The sequence below is a fragment of the Jatropha curcas genome, chromosome 1 (assembly GCF_041381405.1).
Source record: "Jatropha curcas cultivar XTBG-Jc1 chromosome 1, XTBG_Jcur_1.0, whole genome shotgun sequence".
Taxonomy (NCBI): Eukaryota; Viridiplantae; Streptophyta; class Magnoliopsida; order Malpighiales; family Euphorbiaceae; genus Jatropha; species Jatropha curcas.
Genome location: NC_143151.1, coordinates 3,586,767 through 3,613,164, shown reverse-complemented (window position 1 = coordinate 3,613,164; position 26,398 = coordinate 3,586,767). Strand labels below are relative to the sequence as shown.

General features: G+C 34.9%; 3 protein-coding genes across 4 annotated transcripts; 2 read left to right on the top strand and 1 right to left on the bottom strand.

Moving 5' to 3' along the window:
• The first annotated feature begins 1,214 nt into the window (after window positions 1-1,214).
• ADT2 (arogenate dehydratase 2) lies at window positions 1,215-7,089 on the top strand. The gene is made up of 12 exons (XM_012209507.4): window positions 1,215-1,633; window positions 1,716-1,780; window positions 1,858-1,950; window positions 3,778-3,978; window positions 4,064-4,144; window positions 5,192-5,287; window positions 5,368-5,445; window positions 5,539-5,628; window positions 5,735-5,802; window positions 5,950-6,034; window positions 6,105-6,174; window positions 6,767-7,089. Exons 1-11 carry the CDS (start codon window positions 1,363-1,365, stop codon window positions 6,162-6,164), a joined length of 1,188 nt encoding a protein of 395 aa, XP_012064897.1. The 5' UTR covers window positions 1,215-1,362; the 3' UTR covers window positions 6,165-6,174; window positions 6,767-7,089.
• Window positions 7,090-7,541: 452 nt separating this feature from the next.
• LOC105628154 (Cysteine proteinases superfamily protein) lies at window positions 7,542-15,216 on the bottom strand. Of its 2 annotated transcripts, none has more exons than XM_089726174.1 (2): window positions 14,473-15,216; window positions 7,542-8,771 (listed from the first exon to the last, which is right to left on the bottom strand). In XM_089726174.1, the coding sequence occupies exon 2, from the start codon at window positions 8,746-8,748 to the stop codon at window positions 8,062-8,064; it is 687 nt and encodes a 228-aa protein (XP_089582300.1). In that variant the 5' UTR covers window positions 8,749-8,771; window positions 14,473-15,216; the 3' UTR covers window positions 7,542-8,061. The 2 variants fall into 2 exon arrangements, with proteins under 2 accessions (XP_089582300.1, XP_012064898.1); XM_012209508.4 differs by lacking the exon at window positions 14,473-15,216 and adding an exon at window positions 9,542-9,803.
• Window positions 15,217-15,632: 416 nt separating this feature from the next.
• On the top strand, window positions 15,633-26,290 carry VHA-A1 (vacuolar proton ATPase A1). The gene is made up of 18 exons (XM_089726162.1): window positions 15,633-16,045; window positions 17,317-17,361; window positions 19,614-19,736; window positions 19,907-20,014; window positions 20,307-20,420; window positions 20,506-20,679; window positions 20,873-21,010; window positions 21,194-21,301; window positions 21,413-21,520; window positions 21,665-21,813; window positions 22,312-22,465; window positions 22,934-23,094; window positions 23,652-23,858; window positions 23,994-24,177; window positions 24,276-24,359; window positions 24,859-25,052; window positions 25,140-25,199; window positions 25,562-26,290. Exons 1-18 carry the CDS (start codon window positions 15,887-15,889, stop codon window positions 25,764-25,766), a joined length of 2,475 nt encoding a protein of 824 aa, XP_089582288.1. The 5' UTR covers window positions 15,633-15,886; the 3' UTR covers window positions 25,767-26,290.
• The last annotated feature ends 108 nt before the right edge of the window (window positions 26,291-26,398 follow it).

Sequence of the window (26,398 nt, the reverse complement as noted above, 5' to 3'; positions counted from 1 at the left end):
GTAATTTTATTTTAAAAAAATTATTACTTATTTGAAAATGCTATCTGTATCTATATTTTTATTTGAATTTTTTTCTTTATTTCTTTATATTTACTTATCTATATTTATATTTATATAGATGATAATACTTATAGCGAAAGGTTATTATTATTTTTTTATTTTGTTTACTTTTTATTTTTCAGTCATTTGTATTTTTTTTTAAAAATTATCTCTTGTTTAAGTTTATATATATATATATATATATATATATATATATATATATATATATATATATATAACACAGGCGAATCGAGGAATAATGACTAATATAAATAAATACTTGATAAGCTACGTTGAGTTCAAATAAATACATCCTAAGGCTCCTTATCTTGCTATTCATCATAATTATCAGGACTTTAATTATTTTTCTTTTTAATTAGATAATTATTTTTTAGTCATTAATTTGAATTATTGCCAATTGATTAATTTCTCCATAATTTAAATTGAACAATTAGTATATTGTTTTTCGATATAGGTAATTAGTATATCTATATTCTTATTAATATAAGATAATTAATTGTGGATGATGATGCACCGATAAAGTAAGGGTGTCATGATAATTGGTTGGTTTATTTGTTCACACTTAATTTTATAAAGTCACATAATTTTAATTTGCTATTTTTAATTATTAAATTTTGATTTTTATTTCAACAGGAGGTTATTACTGGCATCCGATCATTGGATATTCTAACATGATATTGAAAATAAAAATATATATTTTTTCCTAACATATTAATTTAAGATTTATCTATTAATTTATTTAACAAATAATGTCATTCCTATGTTGCAAAATTTTTTTCTTCCCTTTTTTCATATTCTTCTTAATTATGATTTTTCTTTTATGAAATATGTAATTCTCAATGTTATATTATTATTTCGATTATCGAATTTAAATAAATAAATTTTTATTAAAATTAAAATTAAAATTAAGTAATAAAAAATAACAAATTGTAACGAAACTAAATGTAGGTCTTTTTTTTTTTTTTTTTTTGAAGGTGAACTAAATGTAAGATTTAAGTGGAGCTATAATTTATCCGGCATTTTTACCGCTGCTAAGACGACCAGTCAACTAAGCTACCGACACTTGCGCGAAGTTTTGCTTTCATACGAGCATGGAGCCTGAAACCAAAAGGCAAATCCCGCTTACGTGTCAAAATAAAAAATAATTAATAAAAAAAAATCTCTACTGACCTCGTCTGTGTCGCCTCTGTCTCTCTCTCCCCTTCTTCCTATATATATATATATATGCCTCCGTATCGAACTCTGTAGCTCAGCTGTTACTATTTTAAATCTCTTCTCTCATGCACTTCAGTTGAAGAATCAATGGCGGCTTTTGTTCAGCAATCCCTAGTAAATCCTCTACCCGCCCAAATCACCGTTAAACCTTCGCCGTCTGATCAATTTCCTAGAATTGACATCAAATCGCCTCTGATTTCGGTTAAACGCCGCTGTAGTGCAACAGTGTTGGCATCTGTTCATGGAGGCAACGACAGAATCGAAGCTGAGGAGAAGAAGAACAATAACAACAACACCCATGTTGCTCTGCAATTGCAGGATAATTCTTATGACGTTGTTTCCAGAGACGCCCTTCCTAGTACTGTTGCTTTCCTTGTTCGTTTTTCTCTATCTTAATTTGAAAAAATTTCATTTAGTTTTATTCCATATCCCATTCTTAGGGCCTTTATCGTCTTCTCATTTCTCTTCGGTCTCTGACGGGTCTCGTCTTCGCGTTGCTTATCAGGTAATTACAATTTGTGTGTATATATATATATATATATATATTGAAAATTTAAGATTTAACGTTGTATATATGTATAGGGAGTTCGTGGCGCGTACAGCGAGTCAGCAGCAGAGAAAGCGTATCCGAAATGTGAAGCAGTGCCTTGCGAGCAGTTTGATACCGCTTTTGAGGTGAATTCCTTAAGCATTTTTCTCTCTGTTGCAAAACACGTTTTTTTGGTTTGTAATTAGCTGAATTTCAGCTTTGGTTTTCTTTTAGTTTTTTTATGCTCTTTGTTGATAGAGTAAGTCGTGGAGTTGGTGGTTGTGCTTTTCCCCAACTACCCACTTGCTCTACATAGTAGATGTCATTTTCAAATTTCAATAAAGCTAATCTGGAAATGGCACCAATAGAAGGGAGTGATTGTTGATTTTAATGTGATATTTGCATCAAAATTATAGATGAAAGGTCAAATTTGCCTCAAGGAAATTTGTAGTTCTCAGTGGAATTGGAATTGACAGCTGACAGCTGTAATTATAAGTTGCTGTTTGATTGCTTTATGAGCTGTTGTTATCTTAAATTCTCCCTATTAGAAGCTAGTGTCTAAGAGGATTCGAATTTTAAACCCCAGTCCATGTTATTGAAGTCTGTTTCTACCATAGTAATATTGGTTGCATTACATGATATGTTGCAGATTTGGATCATACTTATTAAGACTTTAGGATCACTCGGTGCCTTATGCAATAAGCTTGGTGCCTTATCTATGCCCTTCATGGGGGTCTAATGCTATCCGACCCTATTAGTTTTATGTTTATTTTTCTTTTATTACAGGCGAAGCATTGTCAATGGAATTAAATTTTGTGGGTTATCTTTATTCGTTGTATTGTATTCTTGAGTTGCCACTTACATCATCATTATATTGTTTCCGTAAGTATAGCAATAATATTCATGTGTTACTTTAGTTCTGGGGAACTTACCAAGAGTGTAGTATGAGATCTGGTCCTTGAAAGATTAAAGGGGAAATGCTTTTCAGGATCCAAGCATTTCAGAGTGGAGCTGAGTTAGATACATTATATTCAAGTTGTAAGAAAAGTCACAAAATCATCTTTGCCACAATCATGTGGGTTGACCTTTTTAATGACTGATGGTTATTTAAAGTTGCATTGGTGGTAAGGTTGCAAGGAGTGACTAGAAACACACTTGGGGTGAATTAAACTTGTTTGAGCAAGGCGAATCACATCTCTCAGGATGCTGATTCAGGGGATGTTCCTTACTGTTACGCATTGTATTTTCTGAGCCACTTTAATGATGAAATTCTTCTTCAAGGATTTTGATGTCTTGTGCATTTGAAATTAAAGTGAAGAGGAAGAACTGGGAGCAACTGAAACAGGAGCAGCTATCATTCATTGCTTGGCTTTAGGGAAATATACCATCTAAACACCTTCTTTGGACAATGATTACAGTGGAAAAAATTAATCCAGCCAAGTTTGATGAAAATTTGTTATCTTTTCCTCTTTCACCTGTATGTATGTATAACTACTTTAGTTAATTGAGAAAGTTCCTTGGGGAAGTAAGAAGAATTTGGAAGGAGCTGCTATGTGGGAGGAAAAAAACTGCTTGATTCTCATCTAAGGGATTTTGGAGCAAGTTTTCTATGATTTAAACAGTAAGGGTAATTGGGTATATCTTTACATCGAGGGAATTTGAAAATTGAAGGCAGATAAGGGTATCAATATTATTTTTTGTTTTCCTTGGCTTCTCTAGAAGTAGTATAGTCAGCTAAGGTGCTTGGATTTCATTGATTTCTTATTTAATTCCTCTGTTGTACTTTGCTTGAGATTTCAAATTCTTCAATGCAGCAATTTTGAACTAATCGGAGGATCTCAAATGAAATGTTTGAAAGAGCCGAACCAGTGGTTCTTAGAATTATCTTTGCCTGGAAATAATTGGGAGTTTATTAGGCATGAAAAATATACTATGTTCCTCTTTGTGATTTGTTTCTTTTATCACCTTCACAGGCTGTTGAGCGATGGCTTGTGGACAGAGCAGTTCTGCCTATTGAAAATTCTTTAGGTGGTAGCATCCACAGAAATTATGACCTTTTGCTCCGGCACAGACTGCATATAGTCGGGGAGGTCAAATATGCTGTTCGCCATTGCTTACTAGCCAATAATGGAGTTACAGTAGAAGACTTGAAGAGGGTCCTAAGTCATCCTCAGGTTATTGTAAAATATCTCTCAGCTGAGCTCCTATATTTGGTCTCATGGTTTTTATATGGTGAGCCTGCCCCTGTTCATGTTTCAGGCTCTTGCACAATGCGAGCATACATTGACAAGTCTGGGATTGGTCCGGGAAGCAGTGGATGATACTGCTGGTGCAGCAAAGGTAGGCTTGAATTGGTAGCTGAATACCCCATTTTTCCTTTCTGTGAGGAATGTTAATTTCTCTTGCAGTCACTGAGTTTATCACTAGACCCGTTGAAGCCATTGAAATTTAATGTCTATTAGAAGTTACTGAGTCTTTATTTCTAGCTACCACTTAGACCATAACTTTGAGAGAACAGAGTGGAGCAGCTCATGTATGTTCTTGTTCTGTTGCAAGCAAATAGAAACCTTCTAATTCCTTTTGGTCTTACATTTCCAAGCAGGTCTTTGCCTTGCAATTTACTTGAAAGGTCTTATTCTTTGATCTATCTTTCTTTTATTCTATAGCAATCACCAGTAAGACCAACTTTTAGCCAAGAGTGCGAAAGTTTGATGTGGGAAATGTATTAGGCTTTTCAAAATATATTTTATGTGTTTTATGAGCTATCTAAAACATTTTTCTTCCTGATCTCTCTGTCCTTTCTCTCTGATATAATAACTTAGGTGTGAGAGAGTGGAGTGAGTTGGAAGTAAGAAGGGACAGAGGCCACTTTTTTTGTTTCATATCTTTTACCTGCATAAAGAAGAGTGAGAGTATAAAGGAAAGAGAAATTTCCTATGTGGCCCACCTAGCATATAAATAAATTAAAAAGAATCCAATAATTTGCCACGTCATACCCTCAATTGGGTGGATTTGGTCCTACTGGTTTTATTCTGACAAAAATCAAGGCTTAGTGATCTTTAAGAGATGAAGAATAGTGATACTTATGATTCAATTGGATTTAGTGAGTAGTTCAGTGATCACGGGTGAAATTCACTTAGTTTAGACTGTAAAATGTCCTGATCTTATACTCAATTTATTGTGAAATGTTGGATACTTGGATCACATCTTCCTTGCATTTGAGAAGTGTCTCGCGTATTCCTAGTGTTGCCAGGAAACACTACTGTAGTAAACTGCAAGTTCATGGGGTCAACTTTGTAGTAGTCAGTTACATTATAACTCATACTTAGTGTTTAGATATTGGAACATCTGTGTTGTGATTGACTTGAATTCATTTTAATCCTGTAGCATGTTGCACTGCACAAACTGAAAGACACAGGAGCTGTTGCTAGTTCTGCTGCTGCAAAGATCTATGGCTTAAATATATTAGCTGAAGATATTCAGGTTTGTATTTTCTTTGTTTGATATATATAGTCGCATTGAGGTGAGAATGTGATTCATCACTTATGCTTTCCTTCTGACAGGATGATTGTGATAATGTTACTCGATTTCTGATGCTAGCTAGGGAACCTATAATTCCAGGCACAGACAGGCCATTCAAGGTTTGACCTCTTGTAACAAAAAGATACTTGCCATTAAGATCTCACCATTTGCTGAATGCTGACTTTTGCTAATGGATGTGGTTCTTGAGCTAGACAAGTATTGTCTTTTCACTGGAGGAAGGACCTGGAGTGCTTTTCAAAGCACTTGCTGTTTTTGCTTTACGTCAAATTAATCTTACTAAGGTATGTGTTCATTGTCCTACTATGTATCTGGTCTCTTAACAAAGATGCATCTGCTCATCTGTGCTTTTGGTGTGTTTAAACCTTGCCTTTTTTTTCTTATAAGCAGATTGAAAGTCGTCCATTGCGGAAGCAGCCCTTAAGAACGTCTGAGGATAGCAACAATGGGTATCCAAAGTAAATATTTTGAGTCTTTCTATATTTATTCCAGAGCACTTGTATATGGTAGAATTGGAGTTTGCTTATGTTCATTTGATTTATATCTGCCTGAAAATTGAGGAATTCTTTCTCTTCTTTACTTGATTTTATTTGTATATTTTTCAGCCGATATTTTGACTATCTTTTTTATGTGGATTTTGAGGCATCAATGGCTGACCAGAAAGCACAAAATGCCCTTAAGCACCTGAAGGTGTGTATTCTTCTTGATGCTACCAAAGTGGCAAATATTATATTGACATGAAACTCTCCTCCTTTGACAGGAGTTTGCTACATTCTTGCGAGTCTTGGGGAGTTATCCGGTGGACACTAGCATGATATGAATCTAACATGGTAGGTAACCACCCAATAAAAATTGTTGATTTGGATCTAATTATGAGGTTTGTGTTGTGCAAGGCAATTTTATGGTGAAAGCAAAGCCTCTCTTATTTGATGAACAATGGAGATTGTTATATATGTCCAAAACTTATTTTGGCTCCGTATTGTTCAATCCTGCAAGAACATCTTGGCAAACGTCCTTTCTCCTACTATAAGGACTAATTTGGAGTAAAAATCCAGTTAATTGACCATAGCTAAGGGTTGCCAATCTGGTTCCCTTATTTGTTTGATGTTAGTAGTTGATATCAACCCACACCAATCAAAATTTCTCTGCCCACTCTTCTCTCCATCTCGCTCCCATTTCCACATTTGCTAGGTTACTATGTGAAAAACCTGGGCCTATTTGTGTAGTTTGTGAAATATTTTGGTTCGAAGTTTTAACATGAATGTTTTTTTGTTTCTTGCTATTTTGGCGTTTAGGACAATGATTTTACTATAAATTTCCAAATTTATTTGAACATACCCAAGGGAAGATGTTTTCCAGATAGTTCTTCTTTTCATCCAATTCTCTCAGCTTTCATTTTGATGTGAGTGTTGATGCATGCAGGACTTTGGAGAATACAGTATCGTGAAAATTGATGCAGTGATCAAATGGATGCAACAAACATGATTAATTCCCATTTTGTTGCAGTTTTGTTAATATCTTCTCTATACTGCCCTTGTAATCATTTGCAGCTAATTGGGCATTTTTTTATGGCGTTTGTTCAAAATTTTCTTTTGGTTCATTTTGTCCGGTTTTTAGCACGATTTGCAAAAGTGCAGTTTATGGAGAGAGTCAGGCTTATTTCTTTTCCCATTGTTTGATATAAATAAATTTCAAGGACAGAATTTTACTTATAATAATTGATTGATATAATTTATTATAGTTTATGTTGAGTTTGTTTTAAATTTCAAGCCATGAATGATACCGTGTCAGGTACTGTGGGTACTAATGTTTGCGGTTTTGGGGGGGCGGGGGGCTGGTTCAAGTTATAGTTTTCACAAGCTAAAATGACCGATGCTTAAATACGATTAACAGGGAGCTGTAAAAATTCTGGACATATCAATGCTATGGTCGCTTTAGGTTAAACGCGACGCGATGAAAGGAAATCTTCATTCCTTCGTCCCTTGACTATGAAAATTTCGCCATAATTGTGGGGAGAAATTGCGGTTAACCCATCCCAAATTACAGGCTTTTGAATGGCATCCGAAACTAAAAAATCTAGCATGGATTTGATTGTTTTATAGCACATCACTGGGTTTTAGATCTCATCCAGTCATATTAGCAGTTGCACCAGCAAGAATAGCATGCATCACACATTCATGTCTAATTAGATAGACACTTAAGAGACAATTTTTAGGTGTTTGGTATTCAAATTATAATTGTGGCCATAAAAACTAGTGTCTGGGCTTTCAAATTTAAAATAAACAAGTCAAGGCAGATTGCTGCTTCCGGCCTTCTACTATAAAGAGCTCTAGATTACAAAGAGGTGTAAAATTGCAGGTAGGATTCTGACGGCCATTAAGCAAAACATCAAAAAAACAAGTTTTTGAAGAAAAAATGATCTGCAGGTAGGATTCTGCAACAGTTTCACAGCTATTTTTCATATTCATTGCATTGCCATATCAGTAGGCAGCAAATGCCATTGGCTGAGAAGAAAAGATCCATACCTGCAGGTTCAAAGTTTTCTAGAGGGGTAATTTAGGCACCAATGTTACCCCTGTATCATTTCCAGAGTTATAGAGAATGCCGTCTAAACCATCAAGAGTTATAAAAAGAGTTTCACTTCTCTGTCCCGAACTAATGTCAGTAAAAATTTACGCAAGTTCCATTGCTAATCCATCAGCGAAGAACAAGCCTCATTATTTGCTGGCCATAAGACGTCTAATCAGAAGTAGGATTTCATTCCGCATCCCAGCAACAGCAGCCGGAGTAACCTGTTCCTTGACAATGGAAAACCACAAACCATCTCTGTCCTTTTGGTCACAGCTTTCATTCCAGTAGCATATGGCTCTTGAAATAGCTGTAACGTATAAGCCACAATCAGAACCATTCACTTGCTGAGGAGAATAAGTAAGTTCAATATACTCAGCATGAGCAGTTGTATCAGAAGTGTCTAAAAAGCTCACTACAGCTTTATAAAGCTGCAAAGCATGTCTTTTATTCATCCCTGAATAGCTATCATGATGAACAAAGACATTAGCATTTCTCTCATACGCAAGTAAGCTCCAGTGACTTCCACCTTCAGCAAGGTTCACATCATCATTGTTATTAACAGGAAATATCACCAATTTCTTTTCTGGCAACTTAAGGGGTTCTACAAAACCTATAAGATTCTCAGTATCTGGGCAGTTTGATATCCAAAAGGCAATTGAAGGTGGTACCAGCAGGATGTCTTCTGAAGGGTGGGTTGAAGACAGGTAACTGAAGTAGAATTCAATGATTCGATCATTCAGAAAGTACGGGCCACTGAGGATGTCCAGGTCTGATTGCCTGAGAACAACGTCATTGTAGCTGAGAATCTTTCCATCAGCTATGGATTTTCCCATGCTGCAAACACTTAAATGTTTTCCTGATCAAATACACCTCAACCAAGTTAGATTCACAATATCCATTCTTTGAAACTATTTAAAATAAGAACAACTGCCTGGGTTTTGTTATTATTTGAACTTGTCTGAGCAACAACATATTCAGTTATACATCTGAGGAAATAATAGAATATTAACAAGAAAAAGAAATTCAAGATCATCAAGATCACTGATGCAGTAACCAATGGCTAGCCAGATTAGAATTGCAAAATTAACTATTGAGAAAGCAATTTCTGGAAGGAAAATTTTTTATATGGAAATTATCATGCATAGGTCCACCAAGTCCAAATGATCTTTTTGCTTTCCCCCATGTTTCTTCTTTTGTAAAAATATTATAGAGATTTTGTGGCAAGATTCTCCATTGCCAAGTTGTTCAAGTTTTGCCACTTCTAGACAAAGGTACTTAATTCAAGTAAAATACATTCTCCTAGGCTCTTTAAACGCTTTTGATTGCCATTAACTATTCAAATTAATGGAGTAGGCTTTTAAAGATTTTGCAATTGCAATACCAATGTACTTTTCTGCTTAACTTTCTCGGCAAACAAACAGAAGGAGAATCCCACTTTTTTCCACATTCACATCCGCAAGAAACATGAATAGTTAAATGAAAATTATCATACCCTACAGTAAAATCGGCAATTCCGTTCAAACCGATTCAAATAATAATAATACCCTACAGCACATATTCTGCTACTGATTTTAAAAGAAAAATAAGGGAAAACGAGAACTTTGAGATCGAAATAATGCCACTTACTGCGCTAAGGCGATTTACTAAGCTGCTCTACGCTTTGCTGCTTCTCGCTATGAGCACGGTGAGGATATGGCGAATTGCTGGTCGGTGGATGATGATTGCATGGGCATCGACGCATAAAGCGATGGGCTTTTGTCCTCTTAGAGGACGGATCTATGAGTTGGCCTCGTCTCAATTAAGTCGGTACCCGGTAGTCGCCACGGGCAGGCGTGCAAGCAAAAATTGACCCAACCGAACTTATTAAACCCAAATTGATCGAAATTTTCTACTAAAATCAAATCAAATTAATTACTACCTTGTATGATAGAATCAAATCAATTTGATTTGAATTTTTTTTATTTGGTCCATAACTATCAAATCGAGAATTAAATCTTGTTGAGAATTGAATGGAATTGTAAATTTGATATATATATATATATATATATATATATATATATATATATATATATACACATTAAACCCTTGGATCTTATTAAAAAAAAATTTATTATTTAATTTTCTATAATCAAGCCATGCACATGAAATTGATTTCTGATCTAAAAATTAAATGTTAAAAAAGAAGGGATTAATTAGGTGATGCTTTGGTTAGTCTTCTTGTTTATGCGAATAGTGGCAAGTGTTGGGAAAATCGCTATTTTCCCGCCCTTCGGACCGGCTTCAAGCAAGAACAAATGAGAAAATAAAATAATGACTGAGAAATTAAAGAGAATAAATAACACGATAATTTAACGTGGAAAACTCTCCAAGTGGAGAAAAATCACGGCCGTTGCTAAACGACAACCAAGAAAAATATTCACTATGCGGCAAATTGTTACAACCACAATTACAAAATATTTTTCTACCCGATACCCTCAAAACACCCCAAATATTTTATACTCCAAGGGACTCCAAGAAACTTGCTCTAAATCCCTAATATAAAACACATTCAAGTGTTTTTGGTGTGTTTTGAAACCTAAACATTGGCTTCCTTTTATAACCAATTCAAACACCCTCAAAACTCAATCTCCCCGATGTGGGATTGAGCACAACCAATTTTTTATATATATATTTTTTTGTTTTCAACAAAGGCGGCTAACAATCTCCACCTTGAAAATAAAATTAAAAAAAAAAACACAACATTGTCTGCTACTGACAATCATAATTCTTATCGTCAAGAATTATTATACTCCACCATAAAAGAGTATCGCCACTTGGAACCACTTTACCAACTCCAAGAATTTTCCATCAGCCATGTCGGATCCCGCTAATAGTTTATGGTGCAACCCTCCTGTTGATTTTTCCGAGAGTTCATTAGCCATCGACATATTTTTTTTCCACCACACACTTTGCATCAACTGTCAACCAATGCCGTGCGCATTTCCGTGGACCAGCTACCAATAATCCGTCCTCTTCCATGGCATCTCAACGGGTAGCAATCATGCCATGAGGACACACATCTCTCAATTACAGAGAGATCACATCATCTCCTTCGCCACATGAGATCACATTGGCAGCAACAACGTTAGAGCTTCTAGCCGAATCAGCTCCACCGTTCGGGCAATCCTTCCTCACGTGTCCAGTTTGACCACAAACCCAGCAGATAACCTTCCTCTTTCCGGAGCTTTTATTATTTTTCTTGGTACCGACAAATAAAGCTGAATCCTCATATGATTTGTTTTTCATTTCATTCAGTCTTCTCTCCTCTGTAAGGAGCTTACTAACCACATCCGCATACACCACTTCCTTACTACCATATTTCAGAACAAGTTTTCTGTGCTCATATGTCGAAGGAAGTGACAGGATGAGTCGAAGAGCTTTATCTTCATCTTCGGTTTGCACTCCAAGAGTTTCTATCTCAGAGACGATGCCATTAAGAACACTCAGGTGATTTGACAGCTTTGTACCTTCCGCCATTTTCAACGTATGAAATTACTCCTTCAAATATAACCTGTTGGATATATTTTTTTCCCTGGTACAATTCTTCCAATTTCTTCCACAACTCTTTTGTCGTGGACAATCCAAGCACATTAGCAAGAACATTTTTTGCTAGACACATGCGAATTTGACTTGCCACTTTGATATCCAGCTCCTCCCATTCTTCATCGCTAATCTTGGATTTTTCTGAGTCTCCATTGCTATTGTCTTTTCCTGAATTCTTTTCGCTGACTGGTTTACCCTTCAAAACCTTATGCAGTCTAGACTGAATCAACACGTCTTTTTGCACATGCCACAGTGCAAAATTCATTCTCCCGTCAAATTTCTCAATCTCACATCTCATAGCCGACATGTTTACTTGTGCTTATAACAGTGAACCCAATAATTAATGAAGTAAACCGATTCGGTAATACTCAGGAAAGATCACAATGATCTCCTAGACAATATTACCATTCCACGTAAAATCTCAGTTGGACGGAGGGGTCACAAGTGGTCCCACTTAAAATCCGGCCTTCTAGACAAAATTACATGCACGGTATATTATCAGAACTTTCGTACTAGAATAACTTCAATAATTATCGTCATGACCTTCACCACCGGTACTCAAGCACACCAAAGCAAAGCTCCACCCGCTTCAAGACTTCCAAAACTCCACCCGCTTTTAAAATAAAATAATTTCTAACAACAGTATTTCTGATGTGGAAGATCAAACTAAGCCGCAACCACAATGCATACTTATAATTTAAATTACAAGAAATTATTTTAACACTAAAAGCTCCGCCTAATAACTAGTCTTTGATACCACTTGTTGGGAAAATCGCTATTTTTCCGCCCTTCGGACCGGCTTCAAGCAGGAACAAATGAGAAAATAAAATAATGACTGAGAAATTAAAGAGAATAAATAACACGATAATTTAACGTGGAAAACTCCCCAAGTGGAGAAAAACCACGGCCGTTGCCAAACGACAACCAAGAAAAATATTCACTATGCGGCAAATTGTTACAACCACAATTACAAAATATTTTTCTACCCGACACCCTCAAAACACTCCAAATATTTTATACTCCAAGGGACTCCAAGAGACTTGCTCTAAATCCCTAATATAAAACACATTCAAGTGTTTTTGGTGTGTTTAGAAACCTAAACATCGGCTTCCTTTTATAGCCAATTCAAACACCCTCAAAACTCAATCTCCTCGATGTGGGATTGAGCACAACCAATTTTTTTTATATATATATATTTTGTTTTCAACAAAGGCAGCTAACAGGAAGTATCGAGTTTGAATTATTTCGACTACAATTAATGTTACTAGTTTAGTGAGCCAAGGGGAGGATTATCCGTGATGTTATTTCGGTCCATAAAAACCTTTAGTATTTTAAATAAATATCTAAAAAAAAGGGAAATTGGACGAGGAACTCAAACGTTATTATACACACACCATTGGATGATTAGATAATGTCGGACTTCAAAACCTAATTGATGAAAAAATGGTACTTTCATTTTTATTAACTGATATAACTTTGTTTTTATAATTTTTCTCTAGAACTTTTCAAGCCAACATTAATTATTAATTACAGTTAAATATTTCATTAAACTATGATGTTTTAGAATTAAATAGGAGTATTTTCAAATATTAAATTTTACAAATATTTTTTTCAAATATTTAATTTAATATTTTATTGAAATATTTAGTTTAAAATTTTATTATTAAAATATGCATTATAAATAAAAAGTAACAAAATGAAGTTTGGGTATCTAGACTAGAATACATAATTTTCTACTACCTATTCATCTATATTTTGTGTATTCAAGAGCGAAACTATGGTTTAAATTTAAGGGGGTAAATACTAAAACACGTAAAAGGTGTATTTCAATTTGTTGAAAGGCCAAGGTTTGCAGCTATTTTTTGAATTTTTTTTTGAGAGAGGGAGGCAATTGCGTGGCTTCGCCCCTGTGTGTATCAATATTTTAAAAAATAATCTCGTTTTAATTTTATGTTCTAAATTTCCATTTCAAATTAATATTTAGATTGGAATTTCGTTTGGATTAGGTTATTCCAAAACCAAATCATAGCTTCTTTCATATAAAACTAATTGATCCATCTTAAACAAACTCATAAAGGACTTGAACAGAAGTGTTTCGTGACTGACAATTTTTTAGATTGGTTTAAGTGGGTTTGTGCAAGCTTTGCAAACGCCCAACTAGACATATTTTCAAGCAAAAATTCCTTTATGAGATGAATATAGTGCACCAGGGTACAAGTTTGCGGTTTGAATTTCAAGACTTGACTGTGGTGGATCGACAGACTTCAGCTGCTGCTGTACTTGGTCCTTAAAAATGGCATCCTCCATTAGTCGGATGGTTTAAGATCGACACTGGCGCGGCTGTGGGAGAGGATATGTAGTGGGGTCTGGGGTTTGTGGTCCGCAACGACAGAGGAGAAGTTATGAGAGTGTTGCGACAACAGATGAGTCCTACTGAAGCAGAAATGGAGGCAGCAGTGTTCTACCAAGTGGCGATGGAGATGGGGTTGCAGCCTCTTGTCCTTAGTCAGATTCGCAAGTCCTTATTCAGCATCTCAAACATAAAAACTTCCCTGATAACGAGTTCTGAAGTCGCCTCTTGATCCTTGATTCAGTTTGTGATAAAGGTAGGAATTTTATTTGCTCTTACGTTAGTAGAAAGTTTAATACAGCAGCTCATATTATTAATAGGTTTTGGTTGGAGGAGTACCACCTATAGCTGACATTCTTCATTTGGTTTAATTTATTATTTTTTTCCTTAAAAAAATTAAGGGCTAATCTCTTAATAAATACAAAGGGAAATTAATTATTTAGTCCTTACCTAAGTAATTCTTTGTTGTTTCGCACAAATATTCCGCGTGTTTCTGATATTTGCATCCATTAATCTAAGTAGTCACTTCTTCTAATTTATAGGGTATTTTTGGTTAAAAAAATAAAAAAAAAAAAGAGAAAGAGAGCTGAGAGAAGTTTTCCAAAATGAAAAAAATTGCGCTTACCTACAAAAGACAATTCACTGTCCGCGTCTCTTTAGTCCAAATCGAGGCCCTCCTCCACTCCTTTCCATGACCACCACCATAAGTCGCCGCTCTCTCCTCCTCTCTACTTTTCTCTCTAATTTCATGTGCTATGAAATCGCTTCCCCTTTGTCCTGGATTTGAAGCACAGAAGAAATATTAGATAATAAGAGAGATAAGATAGGTTATGGTCTCGACAAATCAAAGCTTAAGCTGATAATAAAATGGAGCCAAATTTTGAAGAGCAGAAAATGGAACTAGAACTGTCCAGAGAATTAGGAAAGAAAATATCAAAAAATGGTCTGCATGATATTGGAGAAGGAAAACTTGTATGAGATGATAGAGAACAAAAGTACGAAAAAAGGCATCGGACGAGCTCGTGCTGAATCTCTCTGATGACCCCTACAAATTAGTCGTTAGTCGCACCGTCCAAAATGACCTTTAGGTCCACACCTGGATGGAGGAGTCGTAATGTCGGCTATGGCCGGTGTGTAGCCCAATGAATAGTCGCGAGTTTGGATGCGATTTGAAGGCGGTGATGGTGAAGGCGGATGTGGAGACGATGACGGTGTTGAGGAAGTTGATGGTGGAGGCGATACAGGCGAAGGTGGTGGAGAGGGAAATAAGATCTATGGCTTTTATATTGTACAAAGTATCTTTGTCGTTTCCTTACGACTTAACGGAAAAGACGAAGGAAATTGGATGGAGGAATTAAAGCTGCAAAGGTTAGCGACGCTTTGAATATTTATCAAAAAAAAAAATGAACTACTTAAATTATATTGTCCTATTTCAGAGATTAAATAATTAATTTTTTATAAATAAATAAATACTATTAACTTTACACTCTGAAAAAATTTTACTTATATCGAATCTATAATCCACTTATATACTATGCATTAAGAAAATAAATAATAAAATTAAAATATTTTTTAAAAAATTCTTATTATCGTTAATTTGATCCATAGCCAGTGGCTGTAAATCCCGTTTAGTTAACTAATCTCCTTACACTTTATACACGTAATTGCCGGCCCACCCACTGCGGCAAGTGGACTCTTAAATTTTTTTTAGTTACCTTAACCTCCACCAATTTTTTAAGAAAAAAGCCGCACTAAACTTTTTTTTTTTTTTTGGTTTGAAACTCAAAACTATAAAAGAAAAAATTCTTCCCAAAAAATAAAAATGTGAAGCGAGTTCCCCGATTCTGTTGGCAGTTGGCAACGAGAAGAACCGAAACAGAACGCAAAGAAGAAATACAAAAGAAAGAAATGAGAATTCTCGTTTAGTTTCAGATCTGAGTCATTAGTCAATATTATTTTTTATACATAAAAGATCCACTCTCTTCTTCCCTTTCTTTTCAGCGAGGGAAAAAGTTGAGACAAAAATTTTCGGTTTCCCAATGGCTCTCGATAAAATGGAGCAGTTCTTAGATAATCTACCGCCTATGGATCTGATGCGTTCTGAGAAGATGACCTTTGTTCAACTCATTATTCCTGTCGAGTCCGCTCACCGTGCCATCTCCTATCTCGGCGAACTCGGTCTTCTCCAATTCCGTGATGTAAGTTTGTCTGAACTCAGATCCGACTCGGTGTCATTTCAATTCATCTAGTATAGGATTTGAATTCCTTTTCTGCAGTTCTTCAAAAAATAGTCACGATTTGAAGTTTGCTCTCACTCTCTCTGTATATTTCATTTTGCTTTGATTGAATTGAGGACTTCTATTTATTTTTAATTTCGATAGCAAGTTTTTGAATGTTAGATGTTATTGTAGGCGGCGTTATGCATTTTGGCAGTGTACTTGTCCACGATGAGTGGATTTGGATTGTGTGTTCTTTGGCTTTTCCATTTTGATGCTGATTCAGAGCAAATTGTTTGTATTTTTCCGAGGAAATGACAATTCTGGAGAAATGAATTTTCATTTGTGAGAAAATTTCATTTCTAGATATAAGTATGGTAGAAGCCGTTTTGTAATGTGTAGTGTATATAATAGCACAAGACATGTTATTTTTAGTTGGGTTGCAGGTTACCTTAGGCTAAATGTGCAACTTTAGTAAGCTAATAACTTGTCTTACTTAGCTTCACACACAATACACTCACTATATCCCTTTTCTATAAGATAGCCAGATTTAATGCTTTGAGATTGTTGGAAGCAGTAGGATGACTCACTGTTTATCATCTTGAGTTGGCGGATGTAGCACATGATGCATCATGGGTCCGTCTAAATTGAATTGGCATTGCGTGGTTGCATTTTGCCTTGTTAAATATGTAACCTATGATCCCCTAGGCATGGCTGAAAAGTTTGCTCATTTGCATGGGCACTATTCGTATGTATTACAGATTTACAGTTTTAAGATGTCTAGGGAGTCTTTTAGATTTTAACCTGGCTGAGCTTAGCTTTGTATGATATATTTGTATGTCATGTAATAGTTTTATCTTAAATGTTCTCATCTCCTAATGCAGTTGCTGATTGGGTGCTAACTAAGGTGCATTCTTCTAAATTATTTCATTTTCAGATGAAATTTTTTAGAACTTCAACTGTTGACTGCTTTTCTTATTTGATCTCTCTCTAATATATATAGAATTTTATTATTTTTAAGCTTCTTGAGCTTCAGATGCATGTTAGACTGGCACATGAGAGACAGATATACTGATTTGAGTTCCATGTGAAAGTGCTGACTTACTATTATCTCTACTTTATGTGTAAATTATTGTCAATAATATTTATTCCTACAAAATATAGATTTCAAAACATATTGCATATATGTATTTTGTCTTCTACTATTAATCAGATTCACTAACATTTTTTTTTTCTTTTATCTCCTTTGGCAGTTAAATGCAGATAAAAGCCCATTCCAAAGGACATTTGTTAATCAGGTATCCTCTTGGCACTTTGGACAATTTATGTTTCAATTGGAATCTTTTAGGTTATGATATCCTTTGCAGCTATCTATACATATTTGGCAATCTAAATGGCAAATATGAATTTAGCTACACCAGTAGATCCTATAAGGGGTTAAATTACCCCTTTCCCATTTTCTGTTTATAACTTTCATTCTCATATGCTTGTGCCATTATAGATAAAACCTACACTTCTATTGATGTTAAAATAATAAACAAGAAAACTTAACAGAGAATTTTTGCACTTGTTCCAAACTTAACTAGTTAAGATAAAAAATATAGATTCTTTCCCTTTATTCTACTTGACTTAAGGTTATATTTTTTTGAAAGATATTATTAGGCTACTAAATCCTCTTATTATTTCCTCCCATATCACACTAGGTCTACCCCTCACTTTCTTTTCTTCTACAACTTTAATATACTCAACCTTCTATTGGTGCAATTTACATATGTGCCCAAGGCATTTTAATCTCCATTCTCTTCTTTGACCTTTTCCTCAGTGATTGCCATATTCACCTTCTACAAATTTATTCATTCCTTATTGGTCTATTCTTGTACATCTGTACATCCATCTTAGCTTATAGGCTTGGCCGGTTCCAAGGACTGGAACTTCTGGTCCTTGGAACCAAGGAATTGGGACCATCTTGGACATGAGCAGTTTCGGTTCTGGTTCTAGCAAAAAATAGTTCTGGTATGGTTCCAGTGTTTTGTGTTTTTTTTGGGACAAAAATAATGGAAATTTGAGAAAATTTTAACAATTTTAATTTTATAATTATATTCAATTTATTTTACAATATGGAAAATATTATAAAAATTGTTCAAAAGGAAAAAAAATTAGATTAACTTTACGAATTGCAAATAATCAATTACAAATAAATTGTAATTGTTAACTAAATAAATTGTTAGAAAATTTGGAAGAAATTTCATTAACTTTACAAACTACAAATAATTAGAAATGATTAAAAATTTGTAATCGTAAACTTTGCAAATTTTATTTACAAAATATGAAACTTCGAAAATAATTTTTTTAAAAAAAAATTTGTTCTTGAAATTAAAAATTAATTTACTTTTAATTTAATTGCCTAAGTTTGCTCTTGGGATTTACAGGAAATCAAATTTTATGCAGTTCTATTACAATAATACCCTCACATTATTACAATTAATATTTGTTTATCTGTGCCACTCGTTCCCATTGTGGAGTTGTCACCACTGTTACTTGAATTTTGGTCTTGGGTAGTCAACACTACCATAATCCAATCATCCATACATGCTAGCATTTCTAAATTGTTTGGTGGCAATCTTGATTGGGCAAGATTAAAAATTGTCCACTTGCAGTAAATGCTTGTTCTACTGCAACCACTGAAACTAGACACTCAAACAAATTTTTATCAATTAATATGAAAAGTTGAGTAATATATTTCAAAAAATTCAGTTATTGTGACTACTCTAAACCTTGGACAAAGAAAAAAAACAACAACAACAGAATTTAGTGTCGGAATCTCAGTATAATATTTTAACCATTTAGTTTTCATTATGGCAACTCATTTTTTCAAATTATTATCTTTTGCATGTGCAGATAAATGGCTAGTAGGGTAATAAACTCCACGAGTTTTTGTGCAATTTTTCAGGAACTTATAAAACATATAACATTTTTCTCTAGAATTTGAACGAATTAAACCTTCTTATCCCTTTTCCCCAAATATTATTACTACTTGAAGTAAAGTTAACCAACTGTTGGGGCACCCTAGAATCACAATTTCCTTCTGAGTGGATAGAGGCATTAGCTATAGATGTGAGCACTAAATGAACTAGAAGCCTAGAGCATTGACTTTTATGAATATTCATTTTTATTCAGTGAATTAACTAAAACATTTTCACTAGAAAAGGGGCAGGATCATGCTACTGAATTGTTATCTGGTAGTCTGGCTCTTTCATTGGCTGAATGATACCAAAATGGAAGTCAAAATACTTGAAGGATCAGAAAGAGAAAATTAGGCTAAGTTGCTTTTAAACAGTTCACCGATTAAGGATCAGAAAGAGAAAATTAGGCTGACTTGCTTTTAAACAATTCACCGATTATCTGAATTTTTGTGTTGCATGCTAGAAACTGCAATAGTTGATTACTATTCATTTTGGTTGTGAATGTTTTCCTAGTTGGCAATGAGTTTACCTGAGATTGCTGATTACTATTCGTTTTGACTGTTTTAATATTGGGGCAATTTTCTTAGGTAAAGCGATGTGGGGAGATGTCAAGAAAGCTGCGTTTTTTCAAAGATCAAATCAATAAAGCTGGTCTATTATCATCTGCACATCCTGTCATGGAACCAGATGTTGAGCTGGAGGAACTAGAGGTGCATTCACATCTCATTGCTTTTATTCTATGACAAGTGAATTTCTTTTCCACATTTTTTTTATTCCCATACTTATGGTGCCAGCAATAACTGAAAATAGTAAGAATAGAGGCTCTAGCCTACCTGATTCCAATAACATTTATTATGTTTTGTACTTGACCCAATGTCAGATACAACTTGCTGAACATGAACATGAGCTAATTGAGATGAATTCTAACAGTGAGAAACTTCAACAATCATTTAATGAGCTCTTAGAGTTCAAAATTGTGTTGCAAAAGGTAATTTCTTGGCCCTACTTATCCTGTAATAAAACTGTAACAGCTTGGAACTTGCTGTCTTTGCTTTTTATTTTTTTCAATTTTTTTTTCATTTAATTATTTTACTCATACTGTTATATATGCTTACTCCTAGATATTACTTTAGAAACTGAATTTTGCTGGCTCTTATTATTGTTGTTGTAGTTGTCTTTTTTTATTTGGGAATCAGAGTTGAATTATTAAACTTTTATGGAATTTGTAATCCAAAGTTTTTCCTTTTACATCTTGTATCCATCTCGTGGGGCAATTCCAGGCAGTTGGTTTTCTTGTATCAAGTAACAGTCATGCAGTCTCTGAGGAAAGAGAATTAAATGAAAACGTGTACTCCAACAATAATTATGGTGAATCAGCATCACTACTTGAACAGGTTATCGTCATATGCTTTCGGCATTTGAATTTTTCGAGCAAAACCTATTACCGTTGTAACATTCATGATATTAAGCATTATACAGGAATTGACGTCTGCACCATCAAATCAGTCTGGCTTGCGATTTATCAGTGGTATTATACCTAGATCCAAAAGTCTGAGATTTGAGAGGATGTTATTTCGTGCTACAAGGGGCAATATGCTTTGCAATCAGGCTTCAGCTGGTGAAGAGATTATGGATCCTGTGTCAGCTGAAATGGTCATCTTTCTTTTGATTCTACTTATTTGCTTTATATGTTACATTTCCATAAATTTATTATCTGGAAGCTGTGGAAGCCATATGACTTCACATTTTGCATCTTCACCCTGCCATGTGCTGTTTGTTGCCTTTTAGGAATAAGTTATTGACTCCCGTGCAGCTTTATTAATTCCACTGAGTTTTACCTTTGCAGGTTGAAAAAACAGTATTTGTAGTTTTTTTCTCAGGGGAGCAGACAAGAACAAAAATTTTAAAAATTTGTGACGCATTTGGAGCAAATTGCTATCCAGTCCCTGAAGATGTTACTAAACAGAGGCAAATAACTAGAGAAGTAAGTATTCCCTTGGAATGAAAAATTTTACGGTGCTTTATTCTATCTTTTTTCGAGAACTTGTACTCAGTCAGTCTAGGCATGCTCCAATTGCTGTTATCTGCTAAAGTTATCTTACACACTTGGTCAATGACTGTAATCCAGAGAGAGATGCTGGCTGAAACTTCTGGTTCTTGATGTTAGGTTTTGTCACGTCTTTCTGAATTGGAAGCCACTTTGGATGCTGGAATTCGCCACCGAAATAAAGCTCTTGCTTCTATTGGGTACCAGCTAACCAAATGGATGAACATGGTAGGACTTCCTGTATTATTTGTTTCTTTTGTTGTTGTGTTTGCTGGATCAATGGGTATTGAATTATTTGTAATTTATGATTGCATAGGATACACTGACACTAACTTGCAGGTAAGGAGGGAGAAAGCTGTATATGATACATTGAATATGCTGAATTTTGATGTTACAAAAAAATGCCTTGTTGGAGAGGGCTGGTGCCCTATGTTTGCAAAAGCTCAGGTACATTATATGTTTTATGGTCATATTGCTTTTATGCAGATTTGTGATGGATGTTTGGTCACTTTTCAATATTTCACCTTTTCTTCTTTGGGACCTTTGCAAAGCTTAGATCATTGTAAAAGCAGATACATGTTTTATGAACAGATTCAGGAGGCACTGCAACGTGCAACATTTGATAGCAATTCACAAGTGGGTATAATATTTCACGTGATGGATGCTACTGAATCACCTCCTACATATTTCAGAACAAATCGCTTCACAAATGCATTTCAGGAAATTGTTGATGCATATGGGTTAGCTTTCAATCAACTTTTCTTGTTTGTTATGTTTTTTGGAAAAAGTTCCTGTAAAATGGAGCTCATTGCACTTTATATTATAAAATAAAAGCAATGGTGATTTGGGTAATGAAAGGCTTAAGGAGGGTGGGGCATCCAGAATCTCAATCTGTTGCATATATTTGTTACTGAATATTTCACAAGTATGTGAGCTTGTATTGTAGAAAATAGATATCAATGGAGGGCAGCTCATTATGTTCCTGGCTCTATCTAATATAGCTCCGTAGCAGAGCATGAACCAAACAGTGGGAGTTATGTACATGATTTTTCCTGCTCATTGATCCGAGTTTTACAGTGGTTAACGTGTAATTCATGTGTTATCTTGTAGTCGATGCTGCATGTAGATTAATTGAACAAATTGCAGAGTAGCCATTTAGTAGATGTGTCATTCTATTTTATTTTGTATCTGTTGTCCATTGAGCTGCTCAAAGAACTAATGCAACAATTATTCCACAGTGTTGCTAGATATGAAGAAGCGAATCCTGCAGTTTACACAGTTATTACCTTTCCATTCCTTTTTGCGGTGATGTTTGGGGATTGGGGCCATGGAATATGCTTGCTGGTGGGGGCGCTGGTACTTATAGTTCGGGAAAGTAAGCTCAGTTCTCAGGTATGCTTGCTTTCAAATCCTTGTATTGGCTGTTCAAAGATAGTTCCCTGTTTGAAGAAATAGTTCCTGGTAATAAAAATGATTTTACTTGGCTGGTGGCCTATTTTTAAAAAATGCTTTGATCATGGTATGTCATTTAACCTCTCCAAATTTATGTTCTGAAATTTCATTCTGTAAGAAAGGTAAGTTATTTTTGGGGCAAATGTTAATTTTCCAAGAAATCTTAGTTAGAATAGTTGACAGATGAAGTTGTTTTTTTAACTGCATTGGTGCAAAAAGAAGAATGTAATATGATGAATGATAAAATCACAAAGATCAGTGCCGACTGCTATTCAGATGATTACTATTTTCCGTTTTCTATGTTCCTAGAAATGATTTCTGTAATGCTCGTAATATTTGTATTTGTTATCTATAATTATGTTTCACATCACCCTTAAGAACTTAAATTGCATATATGATTCCTGTCAGAAACTTGGAAGCTTCATGGAGATGCTTTTTGGTGGGCGCTATGTACTCCTTTTAATGGCACTTTTTTCAATTTACTGTGGGCTGATTTACAATGAGTTCTTTTCTGTTCCTTTTCACATATTTGGGGGATCTGCTTACAAATGTCGAGACACTACCTGCAGGTACATGCTCTTTGCTTCTTATTAGATCTCCAAGTGTTATTGGTAGAACATTCATGAGTTTTATGTTAATATGATGACTTTATTTGCTGATATCTTGTTTTATGGCTTATGGTTTTTGGACTGTGGATGTCAATTTCTTTATTTTGTTTCAGAATTGTTGCCTACTTTTCTCAGGTGCCTCCCATCCTACTTCTGGAACAAGATTATAGTTTATACAACATGTTGGTATTAACATTAATTTATATGTCAACTACCAATGGATTATGATAATTATGTTTGAGGTGCACTTTCAATATTTTCAGAAAAGGAAGAACAAAAAAGATATAGATGTGAAACAACATAGTAGCCTCAAAGTCATTAAGGTTCTTCCTAGAGCTTGATTAGTTAAATATGAACATGGATAAAGAAGCTGCTTTCAGCATTATACCATATTTGATTTGATTATAATTGTAGCTGAAATCAGTCTTCTTGAAGCTTGATCAGATCATATTGGATTTTATTTAAGTTAAATTATTTCAATTACTTAGATGGGTTATTTATCTTGTATCTTTTATCAGTGATGCACAAACAGCTGGCTTAATCAAATTCAGAGATCCATATCCATTTGGTGTGGATCCCAGTTGGCGTGGAAGTCGTTCAGAACTGCCCTTTTTAAATTCTCTCAAGATGAAGATGTCTATATTGTTCGGTGTGGCTCAGATGAACCTAGGAATCATATTGAGTTATTTCAATGCACGCTTTTTTGGCAGTTCATTAGATATAAGGTTTGTAATTTTGTCCCAATTCCCCCCCCCCTCCCCCAGCCACACACACACACCAGGGCTCTTGCCTTGCTCTATCAGCTATGATACATCTGAAGCAAAGTAGACAATGGAACTGATTATGCATCTTGTTTTCAGGTATCAGTTTGTGCCGCAGATGATCTTCTTGAACTGCCTTTTTGGCTACCTTTCGCTCCTCATTATCATCAAGTGGTGCTCTGGTTCTCAGGCTGATCTTTATCATGTGATGATTTATATGTTTTTGAGCCCCACTGAGGCTCTTGGTGACAATCAGTTGTTTTGGGGCCAGAGACCATTACAGGTTTGAGCTAGACCATCCTATCTATTTTGCCAACCACCCAAACTGTTCTTGTATTTGCTAAATCTTTATTAAGGTTAGCTGATGCTCGATTCTTTCAGATCCTGTTGTTGCTTTTGGCTGTAATTGCAGTTCCGTGGATGCTATTCCCTAAACCGTTTATTTTGAAGAAGCTTCACACAGAGGTACAGAGACAGTTTTTGGCGCTTTTTCTTTTTTTTTCCTATTTCTTTGGGATGCGGGATTTTCACAGATTTTACTATAGAAATTATAAATGAAGTTGACATCTTCAAGGAATGCTTGTTTTTGATTGACTTAGGCTGGTGTTATATTTATTTATTTGGATACATGTGAAATTTTACTCTGGAGAGATGAAAAATGTACAGAAAAGATTTGGTCAAGAGTGGTCCCTAGAAGTTATTAGCAGTAAACATATCTCATAAGGAATGTTGCTATTAAACAAAAACTTTTAGACTGGGAAATTTTTTTTTTGTTTGTTCATGAAACCTCCATGTGACTGAACTTGGTGATCTACTGATCTTCAAGTGACTGCCTGTTTGTGTGGATCACAAATCTATTTTTCTCTGGCATTGTAGTTATTTGCATTACCATGAAGATAATTGAGTTTATGTGACAGGGTTTAGGAACTTATAATTTCTTTTTCCGCTTGGTGATACTATGTAGAGATTTCAAGGTCGCACCTACGGCATTCTTGGCACCTCTGAGATTGATCTTGATATGGAACCTGGTTCTGCACGACCACATCATGATGATTTTAATTTTAGTGAGGTGTTTGTGCACCAAATGATACACTCCATAGAGTTTGTTCTAGGTGCAGTATCAAACACGGCATCGTACCTTCGGCTTTGGGCTTTGAGGTGCAGCCATTTTTTATCCCTCTCTACTTGTTTGTTTTAAATTGTATTTCATAAATCTTTAGTTTAAACTTGTTACTGATGTTACAGCTTGGCGCACTCAGAGTTGTCAACAGTTTTCTATGAGAAAGTTCTTCTCCTTGCTTGGGGGTAAGTAAAAATTATCTGCAAAATGTGTTACCTGATATTCTCTACCTCTTCATACTATTTTTCTTTCTTTCTTTCTATTTGTTCTTCTTCATATTAATTGAGGAAAACTCTTCAAATTAGTCCATATGCTATCCTCTAGATAATGGAGAATGAGTTTAGCAATATGCCTCTGGATACTGGATTGACAGAAGCGAATCATGATCTATTTAGATAATTTAATATAAATATATTGAGCCATCTATTCAGTCCACAAGGAGTTCAAGTTTCGTTATGTATTTATTCAGTGTGTAAAGCTTCAAAATCCTTCTATATGGATTTGCATTTTCATTTGTGATGATAACTAAGGGTTGTTTGCAATACAGGTATGACAATATCATAATACGATTAGTAGGGCTTTCAGTTTTTGCCTTTGCCACCGCCTTCATACTACTCATGATGGAGTCGCTTAGTGCATTCCTACATGCCTTGCGTCTTCATTGGGTAGAATTCCAAAATAAGTTCTACAATGGTGATGGCTGCAAGTTCCGACCTTTCTCATTTGCCTTGATAACCGAAGAAGATGATTAGTCAACTTACATGGGTTTCTCTTTTGAACTAGAAGGTAGTATGAAGAGAGGTGGGGATTATTTTTGAACCATAGAAACCATTTAGAAAAAAGAACTGCTAAAACCTCATTTTCCCGGCCAGCAGAGAATTAAGGTGCTTTTGCTCTTACGTCAAGCTACACGGGTTTAACTTAGAAATTTGAAATGCTGACTTATTCTTCAGGTTTGGTGGTATATACAAGGTTTGTGTTTCTGATTCTTCTACCAGGTGAGAGGGCTGGTGGGAATCATATTTGTAAAGAGGGAGCTGGAGGACTAAAAACACAAAACTGTAATTTTGTCCTGAATAATAGTTATGAGAGAGGTAGATTTATAGAACTGTATACATCCATACATACACGAGTTGGTGTGGATTTTGCAGGGAATGAGGCCCTCTGATAAATTTTATTTCATCCATGATGTATTCAATCACAATTATATCATATACCATTTTGTCCATTTTTGTAAACCATTATTTTATGAAATTTCAAAGAGAATTGACTTGTACTAAGAGAAAATTATTATGAAGTATTTAAAGTTCTCTATAGACAAATCACTGTGAAGTCAATTTGGTTTTACTGAACTATTTAATTTTTCCATTCAAAAAGTGCTATT